This window comes from Canis lupus, chromosome 7, assembly GCF_048164855.1.
Source record: "Canis lupus baileyi chromosome 7, mCanLup2.hap1, whole genome shotgun sequence".
Lineage (NCBI taxonomy): Eukaryota > Metazoa > Chordata > Mammalia > Carnivora > Canidae > Canis > Canis lupus.
Genome location: NC_132844.1, coordinates 39,792,212 through 39,817,263, shown reverse-complemented (window position 1 = coordinate 39,817,263; position 25,052 = coordinate 39,792,212). Strand labels below are relative to the sequence as shown.

The 25,052-nt window shown below is 36.2% G+C and overlaps 1 protein-coding gene and 1 long non-coding RNA gene across 2 annotated transcripts in view; one reads left to right on the top strand and one right to left on the bottom strand.

The window, feature by feature from the left end:
- The window catches only part of COL19A1 (collagen type XIX alpha 1 chain), a 307,933-nt gene extending 286,639 nt beyond the window's left edge, over positions 1 to 21,294 (top strand). The window contains exons 50-52 of the mRNA XM_072832451.1: positions 9,026 to 9,154; positions 15,726 to 15,803; positions 15,981 to 21,294. Of these exons, the coding sequence (XP_072688552.1) occupies positions 9,026 to 9,154; positions 15,726 to 15,803; positions 15,981 to 16,108 (335 nt within the window). The 3' untranslated portion in view covers positions 16,109 to 21,294. The remainder of the gene's footprint in view (positions 1 to 9,025; positions 9,155 to 15,725; positions 15,804 to 15,980) is intronic.
- On the bottom strand, positions 533 to 10,352 carry LOC140636795 (uncharacterized). Its single transcript, XR_012034011.1, has 2 exons — positions 10,241 to 10,352; positions 533 to 656 (listed from the first exon to the last, which is right to left on the bottom strand). It is a non-coding gene; the product is annotated as an uncharacterized lncRNA (long non-coding RNA).
- Positions 21,295 to 25,052: the final 3,758 nt, after the last annotated feature.

Here is a 25,052-nt window from a genome sequence, read left to right as displayed (position 1 = left end):
ATTTTTGTCTTTAAAAAAAATGAATCCATACTGCCTCTCCTGGTTCCTGCTTCTTTTGCACAGCATCCCTTCTTTCCTAAGCTAAATATATATTATTGAATTTTGCAAGGAATAAGATTACAGAATGCTCCAAGTTCACTGGAAGTCTTCCTATTGCAAACATGGAATTAGCTACTCTCCTAGAAGCTCTGATAATTTTAAGCAGTAGTTAGTGTTAGAGACCAAAATCTCAGTGCTTGAGTGTATGTTACATATTTCACGTGAGCACTAGAGATAGAGCAGAGTGACACAGAGACTTCGGCTGCTTCAATGATAAAATAGAAAAAAATGGTTTTTTGAAAGGTAATGAATTCAATGCTGTTCATTGCAATTCACACTGGTCTCTACTAAGTATCTTTACCATGCTCTGACATGATAGGTCATTGATACAATTGTCCACTGTTTTTTAATTTCAAACTACCAGTTTTCTCTTTATAATTTTAATGTTGCTCTTCAATTTACAAATCCTTTTTTATTATATTTTTCTTAAATCTTTGAATCAAGCATCATGAAAGAGGCTCCAAACGTGGCAATCCAAACATTCCCTCTCAACAAGCATTTCTCAAGCATCAACTGCCTGAAAAAGAAAAAGCCGTCTCGAGCTGTCCAGAGAAACACTGAAAAATACAAATGCATAGACAGGACCAGTTAATTTGTAGGGCTCAATACAGAATAAAAATGTAGGTTCTCTTATTCAAAAATGATTAAGAACTATAAGACACCCACAGTTAAACACCATACCTAGCATGAGGCCCTTTTGAGCAAGAGACTCTGTATGACTGCACAGGTGGCATGTCCTTGAAGCTATCTCTGAGCACAGGACCTATAGGATCTCAGGTAGTATCCACACATTTAGTAGATGCAATCATGGAAAGAAAAGTGCCAGCAAATGTTTTTGAATTGTGATCTAAAATTCTCCTTCAACTCTTAATTTCCATGGGCTCAAGTATCAATTATCTCTTATCTCAGGCAGCTTAATATGGAACGTCAGTTCCTTAAACAACTTTAAATTTAGTTTGAGTGTGGGAAGTACCCATTTTGCCGAGTGGACACTGGATGAAGGCCCCTTGTGGCCTGCCCCATGCATTCAGCAGGGGAGACCGGCTACTTCCACCCACAGAAAGCTTTCTGCTGCCTAATTGCAGGCCATTATGGGGTTATTCCTGTGAAGGGCTGTGCCTTCCAAGGAAAGAGGTCAGGGAAATTGGGCCACTCTCCATCTGTCTTTGGGTAGGCTCATGTGGCTTGCACTTTCTTCTACATCTGTCAGCTCCCCATCTGCTGTCCTGTCCCAACTTCCTCTCTTCACCTCCTGCCTGCCAGGAAGCTAAGGGTGCAGAATTTTCTCCAGGTCTCCTCTGGTTTTTCCTTCATCTCTCTTCCCACCTTCCCCTGTCTCTTCCAGCCTGGCTAGGTCCCTCAGAAGCCACATGTCTTGTCTCAAAACTGTATTCTAAGGTGGCCCACAAGGAAACCTTTTCAGGAGACTTGTAGACTCTGAGACTGTGAACATGATACCCCCTCTCCTTTTATCTCTGTTGGTACCAGTCCAGCAAAACTTTCTCCCAAAAAAATTGTATCTGAAACCCAGGATTTGGTTATTTAGCATTTTGGTTAATTTGTCCCTAGATTATCCCAATTCAGTCCATTTAACTGTCTGTTTAGTAGTCCAATTCCAAGGCTTCTGAACACCATTTACAAAAAGGAATAAAGAAAAGCTCCATTTTCACAATCCTAGAGCTCCAAGGTCACATTTCTCCCTTTCAAAAAGCTTTCTCTGTAAAAGCAAAGAGTAATTTTCCCATGTTACAGTAGTTACCATAGGGAAGCATGCATCTGCCTCCCTCTCCACCCTTTCACAGGACAGTGGGCTCAGTGGCAGCTAATATTTGTCTCTGCCCCATTCACCCCTGCACAGCTACGACCTCAGAGGCAACTCTCCTTCTCTACCCAGCAAGTCATGGACTGTCTACTACAGGGGCTCAAAGGAGTCTTCGAGAGATCCTGCTCTCCCATTTTATCATCCTATCACTAAAGGTCCACACTGGAGCCCATAGTGAAGCCTAGACCAAAACTGCAAATCTGGGCCCTCTAGCTCCCTTCAGGAATTCCCAGTGGCCCCCTTCCACAGAACTCACCCTCTGGGCTCTTCCCCAGGCCACCAAGCCCTCCTTCAGCATCCTGATGTCCCCATCTTAAACCTACTCATGGTGGAAGAAGGTATTTTCCTACCAGCCCCAACTCTTGTTTCTGATGGATCACAACAGACAAATATATGCCTAATCCAAAGTTAAATTAAATTCCCCATTTGATTAGCCAACAGATCAAATCCTTTTGCAAATAAGGTGACTGCACAAAGTGAAGCAAGATGCTGTGTATCTGAGCTTGGCTTCTTTTGGCTTTGTAAAGGCTTTGCAGCTACCCACACAAATTAGGATCTTGTTAGATCTAAGAAGCTTAATTCTTGCCTTGACACCACTCTACTATACTTGGAGATTTTCATCCAACACACAAGAAGAATTTGCCAACCTGCGCAGGAATGTGGACACACATCCTGCTCTCTTAGTTCTTAGACAAACTTGGAACCGACTGCAACTGTGGGAAGAAAGGAATGGTAGGGCTGTATGTCCCTGAGCAGTATATCTGCCTCCAGGTCCAATGTCCAGGAAGTCCTCTTCATCTATGTTTTTTTCATTTTCCATACATATATTTCACATGAATATGTGAATATGTATGAATATGTATTATCCCATTCTCTTGTTTCAAGTGTAATACCTCTCTTGCATCTCAACAACTAAGATACTAATTTATATGTGTGTGTGTGTCTGCACCATGTATATACACCTCATCTGATAGATACACATCTTGAAGAGATACATATACCTTTTAAATACTTTCTACAGCCTCTATTTCTTTCCATTTCTTTGTTTGGGTCTGTTGTTCAGACCTGTTCTGTTGTTCAGCTTATAGGATTTCCTGAGTGCCAGTAATCCATGGATGTCTGTTCATACAAAAGAGTAAGTTCTAAAAACCCAATCAAAAGTTATGAGTGAATGGTGGGACTTGCCAACCAGGAGCTTCGCTGTAGGGTGGTCCCATGCACTTTTTTATTGGGAAAACTTCAATTTCAGTGTCTTTAAGTCCTGCCTCTTATTCTAGACAGATCCCCCAGAGGAAGCATTTCCATTTCCTGCCTGGCTGCCAGTATTTGGAGAGCAAAGTAGGAGAATAGGACTGAAAACAAGAAATGAGTGCTCATTTCTTCTTCTTGTTTTCAGTTAGGGAAACCCAAGACCCAGTGGGATCTGGTGGCACCCCCAGTGCACCCATGATTGTTTACCTTGTTCAGACAATAAACCTTCAGCTTTTGGCTAGGTTTGGGGAGGAACTACCTAGCTGTATAGAGAAAGAAATCTCTAAGGCCACTTCTTCTCTTTTTTTTTTTTTTTGAGATTTTATTTATTTATTCATGAGAGACACACAGAGAGAGGCAGAGGTATAGGCAGAGGGAGAATTAGGCTCCCTACGGGGAGCCTGATGCAGGACTCGATCCCAAGACCCCGGGATCATGACCTGAGCCAAAGGCAAACACTCAACTACTGAGCCACCCAGGTGGCTTCTAAGACCTAAGACCACTTCTTAAACAGGCTTCCAACTAGTTCTTTTTATTTTAGTTCCCCTCCTTTACCACGCTTCCAGAAGTAATTTGTATTGCCCATTCCTGAGCCTTCTAAGGATTTTGCGATTTAGAACAGGTTGTTTCTCAGCTTCTAGCATAAAGATATAAAGATAGTTTTCTTGAGTCTGCTAAGTCATCTGTCACCCAGCCATCTGGTTCTCAGCTTCCAAAATTTTGTCATGTTATCTTTCATAGTCTCCCCATTCTTATGCTTTTATGGCTGTTAAAAAAATCTTACTATTGCTTTAGAGGGATTCAGGTGCATGTGTTAAATCCACTGTCTTTACTCACAATAACATTGCAGAGCAGCAAGTTTACAAAGATGGCAAAGGATTAGGTCAGAAATCAAATGTAGCAGTAACAACCCTTGTGTTACAATGAACCACAAAATGAATATGAATCTACCAAATGATACTGTGGAACTCACAGTTAAAATGAAACTCGAAAGTAATTATTTAAATATATGAAAGGAAATTACTCTCCTGATATTTTCTGCCCTTAGGAGAAAACTGTATCTAATTTTGGTTTCCATATTTAAGAGATGTTATGAAAAAGCACTGGAATAGTAAAGCCAAAAAGTGATTTACAAAACAGATGACCAAGTCTGAGTAAAAGTTATTTAACCTGAAGGCTAAAAGGTAACAATATTATCAAATAGATGATTGATTTCCTAAGGGAAATACTCATTAACTACTTCCTGTTTCCATCATAGAGTATCAAAAGATAATAAGTTGAAGCTGTACCCATAAAACATTTGAAAGGGTGTTAGGAGAAAATGATAAATTTCCTTGTTTGAAACTATTTACAAATTCTACCTGTGAAATAGAAGGTAGACATGGGCCAGATGACTTCTGAATGTCCCTTCATTCTCCATATAATATAATTTATCAACACATTAATATTAATGTCTGCATTATGCTGATGAGCCTATTCTCTAGGGAAGGCAAACCATTGGTCTTATTCGTTAAAATGACTGCTCTGGGTTTGCATTGGCAGATGGAATATGTGTTTTTGGTTTATGTAAGCTCCTATCTGAACTCTTCAATTTCTTGCCTCATTAGAAAGCATTGCCAAAAACAGTTTAATTGACCAAAGATCCCTGAAAACAGGGGGAAAACAATTAAGAATATAGGTCTTTATAATTTATTTAGAGGCTCAAAAACATATTATTTTAAAGTATAGAGCATTAGAGCAAGGTTCAGAAGTAATTATCCTTTTGCTAAATGACTATTTCTGAGTATATCTTAAAGCTAGATCATTAATAGCTAGAAATAATTATCTAAAAGAATTGTTTTACTAAAAATATTAACCACCTAAAGCAAATTACTTATAAATTCAATTCATACATTAAAGAGGAAAAAATTAGTACTGTGATTATTTGTGTTTAGACACTGAGGGTATTCAAAGAGATATATCTCAAATTAATAAAAATTATATTGGGGCCCCTGGGTGGCTCAGTTGGTTGAGCATCTGACTCTTGGTCTCGGTGTAGGCCATGATCTCATGGGTCATGAGACCAAACCCTGCCTCAGGCTCTGTGCTCAGTGGAAAGTCTGCTTAGATATTCTCTCTCTCCCTCTCCCTTTGCCCCATCTCCACTTTCACACATGCTCTCTTGCACACTCTCTCTCTCAATCTCTCTCAAATAAATATATCTTTTTTAGAAAAAAAGAAAAATTGTACTGAAATATGTATCTCCTTTAAGTGTAAAATGACAACATTCAGAGTTTTGAGTAGAATTTCATATTTGTTTGTAAAACACCCAGTTTATAATTTCATATAATAAAAATATATCTGCATCCAATATGATTTGCAAAATTATAACTATATACTAATTACAAATGTATTTTATCTATGAAGTTATTGGAAATAAATGCATGAACATCAACCAAACATATTCCAGGTGGATAGTCAGGTAATAAGAAGTTTTGCCAGAAGGCCTGTGATTTAATAGCACTCAGGGATGAATCCAGAGATTCTCGTCCTCTGGATGTTGTGATGCTTCCATTCTTCTTGCTTTATAATTTGACAAAAGGAGTATAGAGTGATTATTCCTTTGATAACTATACCTAATAGTCCATGTTTGTTGGGGCTCTTCCCTTAATAATTCTATTTGAAAATAAATTTGTTTTACTTTCTCATGTAGTATAAGAGCCTAAATTTTTTAAACAAATTGTTTATCAAAAGCCCATTGAAAAATAGGTTTTACTAGGGAATAATTTCCTCTGTATCAGAAGTTTGTAATCCATACATATCTGCTTAAGTGAAATGTACCTTTATAGTTCAACTGAATGAACTAAACTGAATAAAGAGGCTAGAGAAAATTGGAGTAACTCTTCACAAGGTCTTTATGATTTGGCCTTTGTTTTTTCTAAGTGGTAACTACTATTTCCAGAATGTTGCTGTCATTTGGCCTTACCCACAAAGTAAACACTAATTTAATCACTAAGAAAATTATCTGGAAAATTTGCACCAAACCCATGCTGAATTCTTTACATTAAAGATTCACTTTAAAAAAAAGATTCACTTTTTTCTCACACACTAGATGTATCCTTAAAAAATTAGGTGTAAAATAGTTTTACAAATGAAATCATTTGAATTTGCTTTTTGAAGAAAATATGTGAAAATAAAAAAAAAAAAGAAACAATGCAGTGAATATCTTTTATCATGCTAAGGATATGCCCTGCTCCAGTTTCTGTTTTATTTTTTTTTTCAGTTTCTATTTTAAATCTAATTATGCATATATTCTATTTGTTAAATGTGAGATATATGAAATATAAACAAACTAAGCAAGTTTAAATAAAGAATCCAGTGACAGATTGTATTTATAATGGGCTTTGGATAAATTTACATTAATGATTTCACTAAAATTAATTCCTAGGGTAGTAAAGTATTAAATATGGTTTTTAGGAAAAAATTGAACTGGACATTGGCCTATGTAGGATTTATAACTGAGAAGTCAATAGTAATAAGTACACTCTTGGAATGATTATTCAAAAAAGCAATTCCGAGAAAGAATGTCTTATATTATGGAACAAGTTTCTAGTCATAAAGTAAAGTTTATCAGCAGATAATTTTTATAGCATCTGGGGCTTGTAAAACATGGATAACAGCACAGGATGCTAATCTCTTTCAGGCCTTCTCTGAGATTCCTGAACAGGAGCACCTAATACAGAAAGCATAAAATGCCCAATGCAGGGCCCTGATTACAGAGAATGTGTAATTAATGTAATATAATGATAGTTCTTATTTAGGAATTTATTTTAGAGTGAAAAATGCTCACTTATATTTTCATATTTCCATTTTCTTTGAACTTCCTCAGTTTCCAGATCCTTTCAATTTCATGAGCTACTAATGCCCTGATGTTCTGTAATATACTCACTTTTATCCAAAGGCATTATTGACTCATTAATAAGTCTCTAATAGTTGCATGACACCAGTGCCATCTATAATGATAGTTTCATGGCCTTATGACTGAACTCACCTTACCAAAGCCCCTTTAATTAGTCCTCACTTTCCTCCCTGGGTTCTTTCTTTAGGACCCAGATAAATAGTATTAGGCTCCAGGCAGTTTGGGGAATGAACAAAAGGGCAAACGGCAATGATATGTTTTTTGGGAAGGCAGCGTTGCTTTTGCGAGAAGTATTCAATTCATAAAGGTCACATCACTCAACACCTGCAAAAGATTTTGTTATTTTTATTGACATTTCTAAGTGTTCTGGGTAATTTGTCAACTTCTCATAACTTGTATGTTCTTCATTTCAGTGTTTTCTTCAGGGTCACAGAAATGTGTAGAAGCTTTTTATCATTTTTACTCTGTCTACACTTGGAATTCAGTGAGAGCATGCTCATCTGCACCAATGCTGAATATTTTTCTTTGGCCAAATTAGATATACACCCTACTAAAACTATGACTAAATAATGAGACTAACTGGAAATCAAACCAGAAGAAAAGAATAATATTGAGAAAAGAATAATATTGAAGTTGTATAATAAGACGTGTTTTTTAAAAAAGCAAATTTGGGGCACTTGGGTGATTCAGTCAGTTAAACATCTGCCTTTGTCTCAGGTCAAGATCCCAGGGTCCTGGGATTGAGCCCAGCATTGGGCTCCCTGCTCCCTGCTTGGTGAAGAGACTGCTTCTCCCTCTACCTCTGCTTCTTCCCCTGCTTGTGCTTGTGCTCTCTCACTCTCTGTCAAATAAGTAAACAAAATCTTTTAAAAATATAAAAAGCAAAATTGACAAAGTACAATATTTTCCTAGCTAGAAATTAAACAGTGAAATCATAGTGAATATGAAACCAATGACCATTTTTTAATTAAAAATCTATTAATAATGCAGTCTTATTCAAGGATATAAAGTATCACATTATTGTATGGGTTACCTATAACTGCATAAGAAAATACTTTAAAATGTTAGTAGCTTAAAACATTATTATCTCACATTTTCTGTGGGCCAGGGACTTGAGGGATTGCTTAATTTTGTGTTTCTGGCTCAGAACATACAACAAAGTTTCAGTTATGATGTCAGCCAGGGCTGCAGTCATCGGAAGGCTTGACTGGGGCCAGAAGATCCACTTCCAAGTTCACTCACATGGATGCTGACAGGTGGCCTCAGTTCAAATCCATGTGGGCCTCTCCATGGGCCATCTTAAATGTCCTTTTTACATAGCAGCTGGCTTTCTCCAGAGTGAGCAATCACACTGAGCAATCCAAGAAAGAGAGAAAGCAGCCAGAAAGCCACAGCACCTTTTATGACTTATTTTCCCTAGTTACATAGTCAATTCTGCTTTTTTTGTTTATTCATTTGAAATGAAAAATAACTCCAGCCCACACTCAAGAAGAGAGGAATTAGGCTTCATCTAATCCTGTTTGGAAGAGAATGTCAAAAAAATTGTAAACGTATTTTAAATGACCACACACTTTTGCAACAAGCTAGAAAGTGGCTTTAATTTATTAAGACCTTTTAATGGAAACCTAAAATTCTCTCCATAAGACATTACCAGAGGTTAATTAGCTTCCAGGCTAGTGTTCTTTCCAGTAGACTTGCTACATCTCTGAAGCACTGAAAATTCTCAGACCCTCTGTTCAGCACAGGCGGTCTACATTTATATTCAGACAACTTTGTGCAATCCATTTTGCTTGACCAATGAATAAAATAACTATCTCAGGAATCAAGTCAATTTAGTACATTAGACGCACTTAAATTGAAAATCAGGTAGGGTTTTTTTTTTAATTTCATGTAAAAATTTTGATGCAAAAAGTATTTCTATTACATGGCATATTTTTTTTCTTTCATAAATAAAGAGAGGATGGCTGTGTTCCTATCACAGCTCAAGCTGCCAGCAGCAATGTTGGCTGCTCAAGCTCATGGGAGGCCTGGTCCACCAGGAAAGGATGGATTACCTGGGCCACCAGGAGACCCTGGACCCCAAGGTAAGTCTTCTTGCTGTTTTTTTTTAAATCTCAATACTTAGAACATGCTAATTACAGTTAAAGCAAATATGTATGTATATATATATATATATATATATGTTTATATGTACACACACATACATAATGATTTAATATAGAATCTCATTAATATTTGACATTCTAGAAGTTGAGTTTCTAACTATTATTACTTCAAGCTTAAAACTGACAAATAATCACATTCTAATCTAAATTCATTTTAATAATAATATTTGTTATAAAAATAATCACAAAAATATGAGCTTATATGTCATTATTTTGTGAGAATCAGAGTTGTTTATGCCTCCCTATTGATGTAAGTTCAACAACAAGAATCATCTTAGTATCTCGAAGAAGCTGAGGAGAGGGTCTTAAGAGATGACACTACAGTAGTGATTTAGGTCCAAGTAAAATTTTGAGAAATTTTAGAATCCTTCCCCATATGCTTTCTAAGTTTTAAAGCAAAACTTTATTTAAATTGGCAAATAAGTATTGTCCCACTGATGACAACTTGACAGAAAACATGGTTTTGAGCATAGTTTGACTAAATTAAACCAGCAAGGCCATTTTGTAAAAGTCTGGTTAGCAATCAGCAGAGAAACCAAACAGACTGGTTTAGAGGATTTGCAACTGACAAGGAAATATTAAATCCAGTAAGTACATAGCATGAAAGATAAAAGTAGGGAAACTCCTTTTCATGTGTTACCACTGAGGAGCTCAAAGATCCTCCTTAAAGTAATCAAAAGTTTGTATAAAGGAGGAAACGGAGAGTGAACATCAAAATTGCATAGGAATACAGTCCAAAATACTATATATACAAGGAATTCTTTTTCTTTCACTAATTCACTGTCCTTCCTACTGCTTCTCTGTAACATGAGCCTGGTTTTCCATAGGAAGTGCCCAAATAATTGACAAGCTCTTCGTCATCTGAAAGAACAATGATCTCCAAGGACAGGGTCTGTTACAGTCTTAACCTTCAGTCACAGCTGACAAGGCTTTTGGTTTAGTTAGCACAACGTAAAACAACGGAAACCTCATTCTAGGTCACCTACACTAAACAGTCTGTCCTACGTTTCCCTGAGATCATGAAGAGGTCTGGCTGATAGTTGGAAAAAATTGTGTAGAAACAGGTATAGCCTTCTGTGTGCCCCATTGTATAGAAGGTGGTTAATTATTATCTTTCACTAGTTGGGTCTGTTGTGAGGTCAGAATCTATGAATCTGGAACAAAGAGCTTGAAGACCCATCTAAAGATGGGTGATGCCTCAAACCAGGTGAAGGATAAGAACTGTTAACACCAATAACAGAAAAAATACAGACTGATGCTTCAAACAGCTGTGGTCAAAGAGGACAAGAACAGTAGGGGAAAAAATCAGGTTTATCAAGGAAAATAGTTCTGGACCTAGAGTCACCTGCTCACACAAACACCTGTCTGTAGCCTCCCTCTGCTTGTGGGGAAGGCCTATCTGGAAGGCTCTCCGTCAGAGGCAATTCCAACACAGCAGTGTTAGGGAAGCTTTGGAGAAAGACTTCTATTCATTCATCTTCTGTCTTGTGAAAGATTTCTGTGGGATTTATCTGTTTGCTTAAGAAATCTTCTAGATTACTTCTACTCCTGATCAGACTTTTTGACTCAGTTCTTGAATTGGAAAGATGTCCCTATATGATTTCCAACTTCTTTAAGACCAATGTTTAATAAAATTGACAAAACATGCACAATCCGGCAGTACATGTACTAAAATTGACAAAACTTTTGTCCCACCGTGGAGTTTCTGATGACGCACCTTTGAGTGTAACTTAGGTGTCTCCTCAACTTTCGTATGATGGCTCCTTTTCAGTATTTGTTAAATTTGCCAGAAAAGGGGCAAAAAAATAAAGTCTGCATAAAATAGGGTCCATATTTAAGGCATATTTGCCTGTAGTTGTGCTATACTGATAAAGCCACCAAGAAATTTTACTGTAAAAAAAGAAAACAAGAGAATGCTATTTGATTTTTGGTGCCTCTCCAGGAGTTCATATGTAATTGTTTTTCTGTGGTGGTAGAGAAATAGACATGAAGTGTTCAGGAGATAAAGTTATGCATATACGCTCAAAGTTTTGCTCTGCCTGATTTAAAAGTTTTCTCCAAAAGGAAAGACGGAAATGCATATAAAACTGTTACCCTAGTGTCCATCACAGACGTCAGATGCTGGGGGCTGAATTCATCCTCTTCGTGACACAGCGTGATTGAGTTTGAGAAAAGATTGAAGTGAGAAATGCAGCACAGAAAGGGAAGGAAAGTGTGGGCACCGAGCATGGAACAGCATGCTGTGCCCACTCATAGATTCTGTTTGATGATGGCTCCTCCGAAATTTCTGAGACTTTTTGGGGGTGTTTTTAGGAAAGAAATCCATTTTCATTTAAAATGAAGTGGTTTGTATTAAAATGTGTACTATAGAATGAGTCCTTTATTATCTTATTATCTTAAGAGCAGGACAGAAATTCAAAGGGATCTCCTAAGTTTCCTGAGCCTATCCTGAGAAGCAGGAGATGTGCAGAGAGCAATGAGGACATTGATGCGAGACTAGGATAAGCACTCAATCCTAGTCAAGAAAGAAAGGTAGTGCTCCTACCAGGATTCTGACAATGAAAACGTGTGGCTCCTCTCCCCAGTCTTCCTGCAGTGAAAATAGAAACCAGTGTGATTCTGAGTTGAGACACTTCGTTTGCATTTCCCTGGAGTCCCAAAGGGGGTGATCGTTGGTGTCTTTTTGAAATTCAAAAGCATTTTTAGACAGGTTATATTTTAACCATCCCGTGGGTTTCTGATTCTTGCCTTCCCCCTGTGCAGCGAGAGAACTTTCCTTGCTGTTCATTCCCACCTCAGATCTGCAGCATAGGGTCTGATGGCTTGTGCATGGGGGATGAGCAAGTAGGTGCCACACTAGGATCAAAGAAGCCTGGGTGACATGATGCAGCTGGGTTTCCATAGATAATCAAGAGAGACAGATATTCCTAACAGACCTTATCCTCTTGGGCGAGTTTTATGAGAAAGAACTATATTTAAACTTTTTCCCAACACAACTGATTCTCCACCTCTGAAAATTCTGAAGAACAGATGCTACCCTTGAAAGCCCTGTTTCTGGAAAAACCCCACCCACTGAGTAGCTGTGGAATTAGTAGCAGAAAACAGATCCAGCCATGCCATGTGTCCTCCATCCATTTTGGAAGGACCTTATTGGGAATGGTTGGTTGCTCTTACTTTTGAACTTTTAAAGTTTTGCTGTGATTGGTGTATAATGAGGAAAGCATTCTGTTATTTGTAAGCCAGTGACCCCCAAGGTAGTTCATGTAACTGATACAGATTTGACCTTTCAAAATTTTTTTTAGCAGTAAGGGCCTTAGGAAATGGGCGACACATATACCAAAATGACAGGTGCACTGCAGTTGATCAGTGATCTAGGACCGAGGAGGCAGGACAACTTGGAAGGTGTGCTGTGGGCCCCCATATGAAGAACCAGCCAATCCCTCCCCAAATGCTGGAAACATTCCTTGTGTGGCCTTATTGGTCCAGTATGCAGATAGATGCACAGATTTACAGTTTAGAAGTAAATCCCTGGGATCAAAACAGAAATCTGTCTATATAAAGTCTGCCATCTAAAACACTACAACAAGCCTCAAGTTTCTCTAACAACTAATTCCTACCTCCAGACACTGTAGATTAGGACCTTGCCGTTGTTTTCTTTCCCTACCTGAGCTACAGTGATAGCAAACTGTCACCCTGCACACTGGTAGGCCATGGAAATACATGTCCATTAACAGATAGGCCTGCCTTTTATTATTTTCCACTTTTCAAGAGAGGCATACCCTAAAGGGCTGAAAAGCTTGATTCTAAAAAATGGGAAATTTCTTATTGACTTTCTTAGCATTCTTATCTGAAGTTTTGTTGTGAAGCAATTATAAAATAAGACCCTATGGCTTTATGGCAGCCTTTATAAGAAATTAACTTGAGACCTTATTAGGAAATTTGAGAGTAAAAGCTCTCATGTGCTTGTACAATCCAACAGCAATAATAGGTAGTTATTAACCTAATGAACTGAGAGCTTTGTACAAATAAATCATTACATTTGACAGGAGAAATGTAAATGTTACCCTATTATACAAATATGTGAATTACTGTTTCTTGCTTTGTGATACCATAGGCACTGAAATCCACGTGGAATAATAAATTTTTGCATTATATTAAAATCTGATAACTGAATTTGAATATGTAAGTTTTAGTAGATAGGGTCCCCGTTTGGAATTTTGTTACAGTCTTGTTAATCCACTTGATAATTAAAAGTTCATACACCTTTTTCTTTTTTTCTCTCTTCCTCATTTTTCAGTCTGTGATCTCAAGCACTTACTGAGATAGCTTGAGGGTCAACTATATAATTTTTCATAATAGTTGGACCTGGGTTGAACTATCAAATATACCTCATGTAACAAATGTTACTGTACTACAGAAATATTTCAGTAATGAAATTAGAAGGGTGCTTTCAAATGACCCTAAACGTAAGCATTTTTCCTTATTGCTCACACAGGTTAAATGAAAGTTACTTATATAAAAGAAATCCTGGTAATATTTTACATTTGAATATGTATTGACTTTGGACATCATGCCATATGTTCAAACCACTATTGTCTCTAAAATCTAGGATTATATTGAATATCTGTAACAGTTTTCAGGTATGAATGTGTGAAAATTTCTCCCTGGATATATTTCCAATTTGCACCTCAAAATACTTCCTGAGTGTGTATGCTTTTTTCCCATTATTTTCACATTTATGATTAGGTCACACCTCCAAAGCAAAATATAATGGTGTGGTAATAACCTTGCTGATATTATTTCGATTATAATGTGTATACTGCATGGTCAAGTAAAAATGAAGACAGCAACCCCAAAACTAATGTCTAATTCTCAACAATAATGAGAAATAATTTATCTTATATACTGCTCATAGAAAACATTAAGATTTCTCCTCTTATCATGTTCTGCTGTAATAACACACCTTTATAGAAAGGCACAACTAAGTCAGGACCTACTTTCCCTACTGAGATACTCTCCTTATTATCTTTGTTGTGTGTTTGCATGCTTTGTTCATTTCGGTAGGTGTCATCTTTAAGCTGCTGTTTAAGTATGAAAAGTTGGAAATTAAACTCTATTTACCATCATCATGAAACTCTCATAGCCGCAAGACCTTTTCATCAGAGTCTTACATGGTTGCCAATATATAAAACAGAGATTAAAAAGTGTTTTATGCTTTTTATTCTTTTATTTACAGTTTTATCTCTTTTTTTAAGTAGAGTTGACACACAACATTACATTAGTTTCAGGTGTATGACATAATGATTAACAAGTCTATGCATTACGCTGTGCTCCCCACAAGTGTAGCTCCCATCTGTCCCCATACAACACTATTACAAAACCATTGACTGTATTCCCTATACTGTAACCTCTTATTCCCATGACTTACTCATTCCATAATGGGAAGCCTGTATCTCCCACTCCCTTTCACCCATTTTGCCCATTCCTCCTCTCCCCTCTAGCGACCATCAATTTGTTCTCTGTATGTATAGGTCTGATTCTGCTTTTGTTTGTGTATTTATTTGTTTCATTTTTTAGATTCTTTACGTAAGTGAAATCACACTTTGTCTTTCTGCTTTTTAAGAGCAGAGATATGGACTCCCAGAGGCACAAATTACTCTGCACCACTCTAACTCTGGTGACGACAAGCATATTCAAGAATAAGAATGATTTTATCTTAAAATGTATACAGATCTTAGACCTAATTCATTTTGGCTAAAGGGTCTAATTGACGAAGTGAGCTTAGATGAAGCTCTCCACCTCCTTGTATTCTAGAATTGTTGAACATCTAGTCCTTTGCAGTTATGCGCTGCCGTGTTAAAACATGTGGTTACTGTTTTAACTTTCCTTGAAAGAGATATAATGTTGATATGGTCAGTAATTTGAACAAAGACCTGATTTATTCTCGCCTGATTTCTGAGGTGGATGGCTTTCCATTTACTCACACTCTTACTGTTATTTATTAAAATCATGAATTTTTGTTCCTTTCATTCCCTTTACTTCTTGAACTAAGGTCCAGATTCTTGTTGTCATATCATCTTGTCCTCATACTAAGCAGAACTTTTTCAGAATACTTCTTATATTTAGCCTGTATCTATCCTCCAGTGAGAATTTCTGTTGAAGAGGGTGCACGTACCTTGTCATAGCTATTTGAAAGATGGTATGAATGACTGATTTATTTAGGTATCACTTTTCAGTGCCAAAAATCTCACTACCAGTAGTCTGACTAATTGGAACTTTTATGGTAGCTGCATATTTCTAAGATTCTCAATGCATTTGGCACGTAATCTGCTCGATATGTAAGCCTAATGTGATTATAAAGCAAAACAGATGGCTAATATACTGTTTATGTTTAAGTAGTATGGACTAAGAACAGGATTCTTACACTTGCTCTGTGGCCATAGAACACTCTAACTTCTTATGTCTCTCTTTTTATATATCTCTCATTTAGGCTACCGAGGACAGAAGGGAGAAAGAGGGGAGCCTGGAATTGGGCTTCCAGGAAGTCCGGGTCTTCCTGGGACTTCAGGTAATAGTGATATTATCTTCACAACACGAGAAAGCCTCTAAAAACAGGAACTGCACCTTCTTGCCTGTGGCCCTTATGTGTTGCTACAGGTGAAGTTGAATGACCCATGTTGGTTGGAGTGAGGGAGGAAGAGCCATATGTGATCTGCATTCTCATGGGGGTCTTTTATTTCATTAGCTCCGGGTTTGCCAGGCTCACCAGGTGCCCCAGGGCCACAGGGCCCCCCAGGACCTAGTGGAAGATGTAATCCAGAAGATTGCCTCTATCCTGTGTCTCATGCTCGTCAGCGGACAGGTGGGAAATAAATACACCTGAGGAAGACTTGACATTGGAGCTATCTTAATACTATCAAACCCTCATGATATGTGGGTGGCTTTTTTTTTCATTTTGGTTTTTGGTAGGCCAGACATTAAAAGCACAATTGGAATCCTATTCCTATAGTAATTGGGATATCATCATTTTCATCTTTTCCCAAATTCATTCCATATGTTTTGCTTCACCATTACTATGATTTTTATTCAGGATCTTCTATGAAGTAAGCAAGCAAATCTTATCATTAATTCTTCTTCAAGATGAAATTACATCTTTCGAGTTAGTAGGCTGAGGGTGATGTATATTTTCTAATCTTATCAACTTGTCTTTGGCCTTTGATTTCTGAATTTTTAAGTTTCAGATTTAAAGATTTCTTGGAGTTTAAATTTACCATCATTGCTAAAGATTTCAACTTTTTCGACATAATGCATTGCTCCTGCTCAATGTTTTTGACTACTTTTATAGCTGAAGAATTCTTATACTATCCTATATCCATCCTGCTTATGCAGAGAAATAGGCAATAAGAGCTTCACTTCATAACTCATTTTGGAAAAAAACCAGGAAGCTATTTTATCAGGGAACCCCAAACCCACCATAGCCAATGACTGAAATGATTTTGTTAATTCTGTATGAGCTCAGTTCAAAGTAGTCACCACTGGCATGAATATGTGCTGCATGAAAAGAAGAGAACAAAGTCCAATTGTATGACAGTTCCACAAGAAAAGCCCAATACTGCAGTCTCTTCACTGAGCTTCTCATTTGGGGAACAGAAGGCAGTTTCCCCTAAGAGATATTTGATGGTGAAGGCATCAAGCTGTCTTTGGTACCTTTGAAGCTGAAATGGCCTAGCAAGGCTTTGGAGTCCTTGTATCCATTACTCTTCCAACTGGATAACTCTTCGGTTTTAAGACAAGAACTGGCCATCAGAACAAAGACAGGATTTGTAGCAATTGGGAAAGAAACTCCTTGATCTAGAAGATGATGGTGTGATGTCTGCACATGCATATTGAGGAGGGGAAGCCCAAAAGCTCTTATGGAGAAACATTATTCTCAGGAAGCTGCAGCAAGAGGTACAGGGAAGCCAAGGAAAGCCATGGGACATGCAAGTAGTGCTCAGACCAAAGAGTTAGCACTAACTTCAGGGGGAACAGACATGCAAAGACCGCATCCTCTGACAAGGAGCGAAAGTACAGTGATCACCAACCCAATTACTTACTAAAGTATTTTTATTGCCTAGCTATACATTATTCTGAGAGGTTGAAAACCACTGAACATTGGGCATGAGGATGCTGCTGAAATCTAAGCGGTGAGTGTGTGGCCCAGAGCCCTCCTGCCACAGAGATGAGGAAGCCCCACCTCTTCAAAGAGCAGTGCAAATTCTAGTTTGGCTAGAACAGGCTAGAATGGTTGCTTTTATCTGTTCATTGAAAAAATGAATTTAGAGAGACAAGCCCACTGAGATTGGAACAAGCTGTGAACAGGGCTGTGTAGGGAGGCTTTTGTTGAAATGCACCCATGATTTGAACTGGTTTTCATTATAGATGAATGAACTGCTTGCTGGTCAGGTACTGTTTATACGGCTGTGCACACACACAACCTTTGAGTTATTTCATATTGAATTATGCTGTATATTTCAATTCCAGGTTTGTTTATTTTATTCTCTAAGGTTATCTTATTTATTTCAAATGTTTTTAACTTTAAATTGATTTTTCTTCATTTTCTTTCCTGTGCAATACCTACAATGGTGCTGTGTTTTAGATGACACGATTAGAGTATACATATGCATTTTCTTAGTGAAATGATAAATTATCCCTCCCAGAAATGTACAGAGATCCAAAATCTGGTGCTATGTGTATATCTTGAGCTTTTAATTTGTTGAACTTTAATTTTTTGAATTTTCTGAAAGCTTACAACTCATTTGCCACTCCTTAATTTACTTGAACTTGTCATGAAGCTACACATTTTATATGTTTTCAAAGATTATTTTTTCACATTATTTGATAGGTTGTTTATCCTTTTGCCTCTTTGCTAACCCAGAAATACTTATTTTAGCATGTTCATGTTTTCATGAACTTTTTTGCTGATGGTGATCAATGTATTTTTTCCTTGTTTTCTTTGAGTTTCACATAGTCATAAAGACTCAGTTCATTTTCTTGTTTTATAACTTCTGTTCATTTTAATTCCACAGAATATATCATGCATCCTTTCTCACCAATTGTATATTTAGGAACCTTTATTTTTCTAAATTCCATTAATGCTGGGTTGGTTTACTCCTATTCCAAGAATTGGATTTATTCAGGTGATTTAAGGAGGATGGAGAATTTGATGTTATATGATGCATATTACACAGTAGAGCTCGTTGATTCAAGCTCATTTGTTATAACTGACTTAACCTACCTTTGGCATAAGTAGAAAAACGGGACGGAGTCCACATGCAACGAGCTCCTCTCACCCTACGTATCATTTACCCACCAACACCTGTTCTTGTCTCCCACAAGCAAGAGCAGTGAGAAAGGCTGGGCCCAGCTAACACAACACCAAACAAAATGGACATTCAGCAGTTGCCTAATTCCCTTAATATTAAGAAAGTGGATAATTAAGGCCTCAAAGTAGGGTGGGATATCTTCCCCTACATAACGTGGTGGTTGCAAACTCTGTTGTATCATTTTATTCCATTCCAAAGCATTTGTTTACTTTCAGATAGATGTCAGTGGTGTCTACAGCAGGGAAGAAGAATTATCAAATTTCCTGAATTAAAAAAAAAAAAAAAAAACAAATTTCCTGAATTATCTCTTATTTGGATTCCAGAATAATTATAGGCCAGGATGACAATTAGTAATTAAAACTAGGTTTGCCCTATATAAGTAGGTTTAGGTTCCAGTCTAACATTTTATACCAAGATCAATTAACACTTTCAGATAAAATTCTTTCTAAGCAAAGAACAAGATATGACTTCAATTAATATTCATAGCCTTTGGAATCTAAAGAAAAAGGAAGAATAATTCATGAGTTTGTTCATTGTTCTTTCCTACTGAATACATTAACCACTTCTTCCTAACTATAAGAGAAACACGCCAGTCTTAACCGTGAAATTTCTCACTATGTGATCACAGTAATTTAATTAATGATTTTAAAGTAATCCCATACATATCTCTATATTTCATGACATTGTTGAAATTATAAATTTTGTCACTTGCAGAACTTAAGTAATTATCTTAAGATATGTTATAATAATGCCATTTAATGTTTGGATTATAAAATATTTTTTTATGAATATGTTTTAGGAGTTAAATAAGACTTAGCTTTTCTGCAGTCTTTCTCTTCTGTTGAGAAACTATGATATACCTCCTTTTGTCCACAAGATGGTGTTTAAAGAGATTTGAATCAGAAGAACTGAACAGACTTGCAGAAATACAAGGCTAGAAATAGTTTAGTGGACAACTAAATCAGACCCTTGCCTTTGCACTTATTTTATTTTTTTTACTTTTGTAAATAATTTCTTATCAATTTGTGTTTTGTTAATTTGTTTTGTTAATTTATGTTCTTCCTCATTTTAAGTATCTTTATGAAGAAGGCACAATAACCTGTGATTCCTTGGCTGTTTCCACTTTATTTCTTAAGTGGATTTATATACCTGGTTAACTTGCAACTTTACTATTGGTAACTTTAGTTTGTATACAACCCTCATATTTTAGTGATTAACATGAAAACACCTACTTTTCATCCTACTTTTTTGACAGGATACTCTCTTTTGATGGACAAGTAAAAAGCACTTAGCTTATCTCAAGAAGTAGACCACATTGTATAAAATTATACAATATCTAAATCTCCATATTGTTCAAGATACTTAAAATTTTTAAATTTAAAAATTAGATTTGTACAATGTTTCTATTTTTCTAGAAATATATCATTATTTACAAAAGCAAGATAAGCATCACTATTTTTCAAATTACCATTATAATTTTCCTAACGGTGGTAATAATACCCTGAGATTGAGAATTTCTAGGTTAAATTATATTCTTCAGTTTTTTTCAATGAATTCTCAGAATCATTTTGCAGATTGGTTCATTGCTTTTGTTCTTCATTTTTTTTCACATTTGCCTGTGTTCACTTTCTTAAGACACATAAGTGTTTATTGTTCTTTCTTCCCAATGTTCTCTCTTAGTACTTTAGTATTGAGGGACATGCCCTTTATCTCAACCCCTTCTATCCTCTTTCCTCTCACAGAGACTACACAGGCTTCTCAGAGGAGGAAATGAAGGAAAGAATTGAATTTGTATCTTTTATGCCTTGGTATTTCTAAGTGACTTAGCCCATTGAAGTCATTGATTAGTTGGCTGGCAGTGGTAGCATTAATTCTATTAATTTTTAATCACTAGGAAACTCAGGAAACAAGACAAATGGATGTCTTCAGTTTTACTATGTTGGGTAGCTGGAGCTATAATCCAAACATTTTACTCAACAAAATCATGCCAGACTAACTGATCGATTTAAACTGAATGAAGAACTCATTGAGCACAGAGAAAATTCACTCAGACAAGCAGACCCAAAAGAGCAAGAACTTACCTCAAAGATAAGGCAGGTTTATAAAACCAAAGCCAGGTCTAAAAAATTTTGTGTTCAGATAATACAGTAATAAGTGATAGGTACATGGTACTACTCAAGGAGTTAGCTACTTGCTTTATGTATTTGTCAAAAGTGAATGCTAATCAAGTAGGAGATTTCATTAAACTTACGCGGTATTTCAATAAGAATTAAGTTTATCATAAAGGTGTGTGTAGTCTGACCGTAATAAGCTTATGGATATAAAGATGCTAATTAATTTACATTTTTTTAATTTTGCTGTATTATTTAAAGTATATTGTAGGGATAAATATTTTTCAGTGTACTGATGTATTTAAATTCAGATTGTTTTATGGCATATTTTATAACTATTTATTTTTAAAATGACATTTAAGGTGTATTTTTTCCCTATTTTGTTTGTTCTCTATCTTACCTCATCCAACTACTTAAGATTTCATTCGACATACTCAAGCTAAGTGGAATGGCACTAGTTTTATTCTAAATCCCACTTGGATATAATGCTTTGAAGCCTTGATTCCTCTATGTTCATGATACAATATGAGCTTTTCGCTTATCTTAGCAATAAAGGATCTGACCCTAAATCAGGGAATTCTAAGGTGTGGTTATTAACATCATTTCTACTCTTCACCGCCTCACCACTTCTTGTGGCTGAAGCTCCACACTTCAGTTCCATTCTGGTAGGTCTCAACCACAAAGATGCCCCCAAAGCACTCGCATACCAAGCATGAGCCACACAGATGTCCAGGGAACCTGTAAACTGGACTATTGCAGGTTCATGTTTATACTGTGCTGAAATTATGCTTTTGCTTGTCACAGGAATCAGTGCTTGGTTCACAATAATTAAGTTTATTACCCATCTCCCTGGGAGCTCATAAAAAGCCTGGTCTAATGATTGTGGATAAAGATTACAAGCAGAAACAAAAGTCAGAGAACGATCCATCCTTTGCAGCTTTTGTCCTACAAAAGTGATCGCCTCACTAAAGTCATTTAAGACTCATTGGTATAGAGGGGCCTGAGCAAGATAAGAAATATCACAGTTAACTCTCATAAATATAAGCTCTTATGTCATTAATGATAAGGAAATAAGAAACATAGCATGCTTATTTAACAGAAATTGATTTTATCAAAATATGCCAGTGGATTTACATGTCTGCTTAGACTGGGAAATGATTTACATAGTTCTTAACTATTCTCATCTTCAGGTCCCCTTATTATATAATAAATTAACCAGGTGCTCTCTAAGGAATATTCTCAAGCCTTTTCTCAGACAGATTTTCAACTTGGAGGCTAATGACAAATTCAAATAAATCTTAAAAAGAAAAGTAGTTTCTTGGAGCCAGTTTCCCTCATTTGTTCTCTCTCTAGCTATTCTTAGAAAACTTGTTGGAATCAAGAGTAAGATGTGGAAGCATGTGAAGGAGAAAGGACAGATTGCCGTTTATTAAGACTAAAAATAATATGATTGTTCCCTTTCTGATAACTGGATCTAACAAATATATTACACTTCCCCTCACTAATCATTTAAAGAGCATTTGAGCATGTGTATTTACAGTCATACCTTATAATGGTTAACAATTTTTACTTAATATTTACTGAACCATATGCACTTAATACCACCATTCCAGATCAAAAACTCACTGAATACAATTAAGTACAACTGAAGAGTATTTTACTCAATTAAAAAAAAATACGTGGCCTATATTTATAGAGCACAAGTATTCTTTATTAAAAATATTTAAAACCACTTATGTCCATTGCAAAATTTATAAGTGGCAAAATCACTACTTTGCCAGTACTTTTTCTCATTAGTACTTTTTCACTTCTTTTGCCAGGGCTAACAGAAAAAGGGGATTTTCTTTATATTTGGTATGATTCTATGTATTTTTAGTTATCTTCTTCCTATATTAATTTTTAATTATAGATATTATATGTCAGAAACACTGTTGCAGCCAAAAAATCAAATAATACAGTCAGAGGTGATCTTCTAAAGCAGGGATTTACATCAGCTTATTTCAGATGGCAAATAAGTCAGATTTTAGTAATGTTGAAGAATAGCAATATTCATTTAGACAGCTTGACATATAAAGTGTCTATAATCAAATCAATCACATAATTGATATGACTACTCATTCATACTCTTCTGCTAGACAGAAGTCAATTATCCCAAACCATGCCAGTGAATTTTTGTGCTCACTCAACCTGGGAAGTGATTTCCATAGTTCTTAACCAACCTGTCAGATATTTGGGATGAAAATCATATCGTAATGCCATAGAAGCACTGACTAGAAATAAATGAGCAATCATTTGTCCTTCAGTAACATGCCAGTCTCTAACCAACCTTAATTATTCACAGACTCTTCTCTCAGAGAGTGCTTCATCCAACTTTTAAAAATACCTCAAAGATGTTTGGAAATATCTATTTTGCTAGAGAGAAAGATTTGGCTTAATTAAATATCAACGCTCTTTCACTGAAGAGGATTTGCTGGATGTTTTTCTTTGCAATTTCTCAGTCAAGTATTTACTGCTTCTGTAAACTATTTCACTTAACTGAATTTACAATGGATTGTTCCCACCATTTGGAATGTGCTGGTTTGCATAATCTATTTGTAAGTGGTTGTTTCCAATATTGCTTATGGTATCCGTGGAGCTTGTTCAGCCTTTTATATATCAAGTTTGTAAAATAGTTAAATGAACTATTCTTTGAAATTTTATTTTTTAAAAATTTTCTTATGAATACAATATTATAGAACTGGGAAACCTATTTATTTGGTTAATTTTTCTTTTGCTGTATTTGATTATGTCACTCCAGTAAAAATAAAACCATCTTTGTGAAAAGATAAAGTAATGCCTTTGCATTTATTTGGTTAGATGTTGCAGTACCTAAAAAGGTCTGCCATTTATATAAAGATCATTTTAAGTAGTTAGATATCTCTATTTCCAAAAATTATCCATTCCACATGAAGGAAAAACATCCTTCTCAGTGTGTGTAAATGGCGCTCATTTTTGTAACCAAGTTGGAATCATTTTCCTTAGCACAATTCATGCTCAAAGCACAGAACTAGATGCCATAAGCAGCTTTAAAGAAATCCAAATATGGGAGAGGGGGGGAGTACCTGGATGGCTCACTTGGTAGAGCGTACGCAACTCTTGATCTCAGGGTCATGAGTTCAAGCCCCATGTTGGGTGTGGAGATTACTTAAATAAATAAATCTTTTTTAAAAATTAAAAAAAATACAAATTATGTAATGATTGATTTGGCCAAGCAAATAGGTCTAAAACTTTTGAATGTATAGCAAGTAAACACAAGAAAAAGATCGTATCAAAGACCCTATTAGGGCTCACTCCCCCTTGACTTGAGAGAACTGAATTCCATAAACTAATTGAAGATATTGACTGTTTTGAGCACTGTGCTATGCCCTTGGGAGAAGTTACTTGTGTGCACTATGACATAAAATTAATATATTAAGTCTGATCAATAGTTCATAGAAATGTCGATAAAACAGCCCGGCAATATGACTATGTAAATAGTAATAAAGTGTTTCAGTGGTCGGGCAATACCTATCTTATTGATAAGAATACAGTGTTTTAGCTGAGCTGTCGTTATAAAATGTCTAAGAAAAATAGTGAAACATAAATCATTTTTGCAGCAGTGAAGTTCTGAATAGAAAGAAACTAACAAACCAATGAAATGAAAGCAGTGGTTCCTAACCTAGAAACCAAGCACTTATGTGGTCTATGAAGTCTGAAATAGTCTGCAAACATGTTTGTACATATGCACTCATGTGTTTTCTAGGTGATGACCCCATAGCTTTCATTAAAATTTCAAAAAGTCCTTGAAGCTTTCCCCTATGGTAGCACACATACATACAAAGAACTTCTGTCACAGGGTAACACCCACTGAGGAACAGGAAGGGCTTTTTAATTTCTCTATAGAAAAAAAAAGCACTAATATAAACGTGACTATGGAAATACCAGTAATTTAAAATTTTTCAGTGTTCCTAAGTTCAGTGACTTCTTTTCATTGAACATGATTAATCATAAGAAAACATGCAAGAGATTAAGAAACCATATTTATTTCTTCTTTGGTACAACCAGGGATGTTACCTCAAACCTTGAAAATAAATAATCTCATTAAAACTTATGAATGACAGGATATTAAAATTCCTTCTTTGCTTCACATAGAAGAGCTAAGAAAAATTAATGGTTTTGGGATACAGTACAGTTCAACAAAAATCCAGGCTGACTACAAAAACCAACACGTGCCATTAGGAAATCATTGCATGCGGCCCAGCATGCTCTTGCCACTGCCAAGGGGACACAATGATGGGCATTTTAAGCACCAGTTCTATTGAC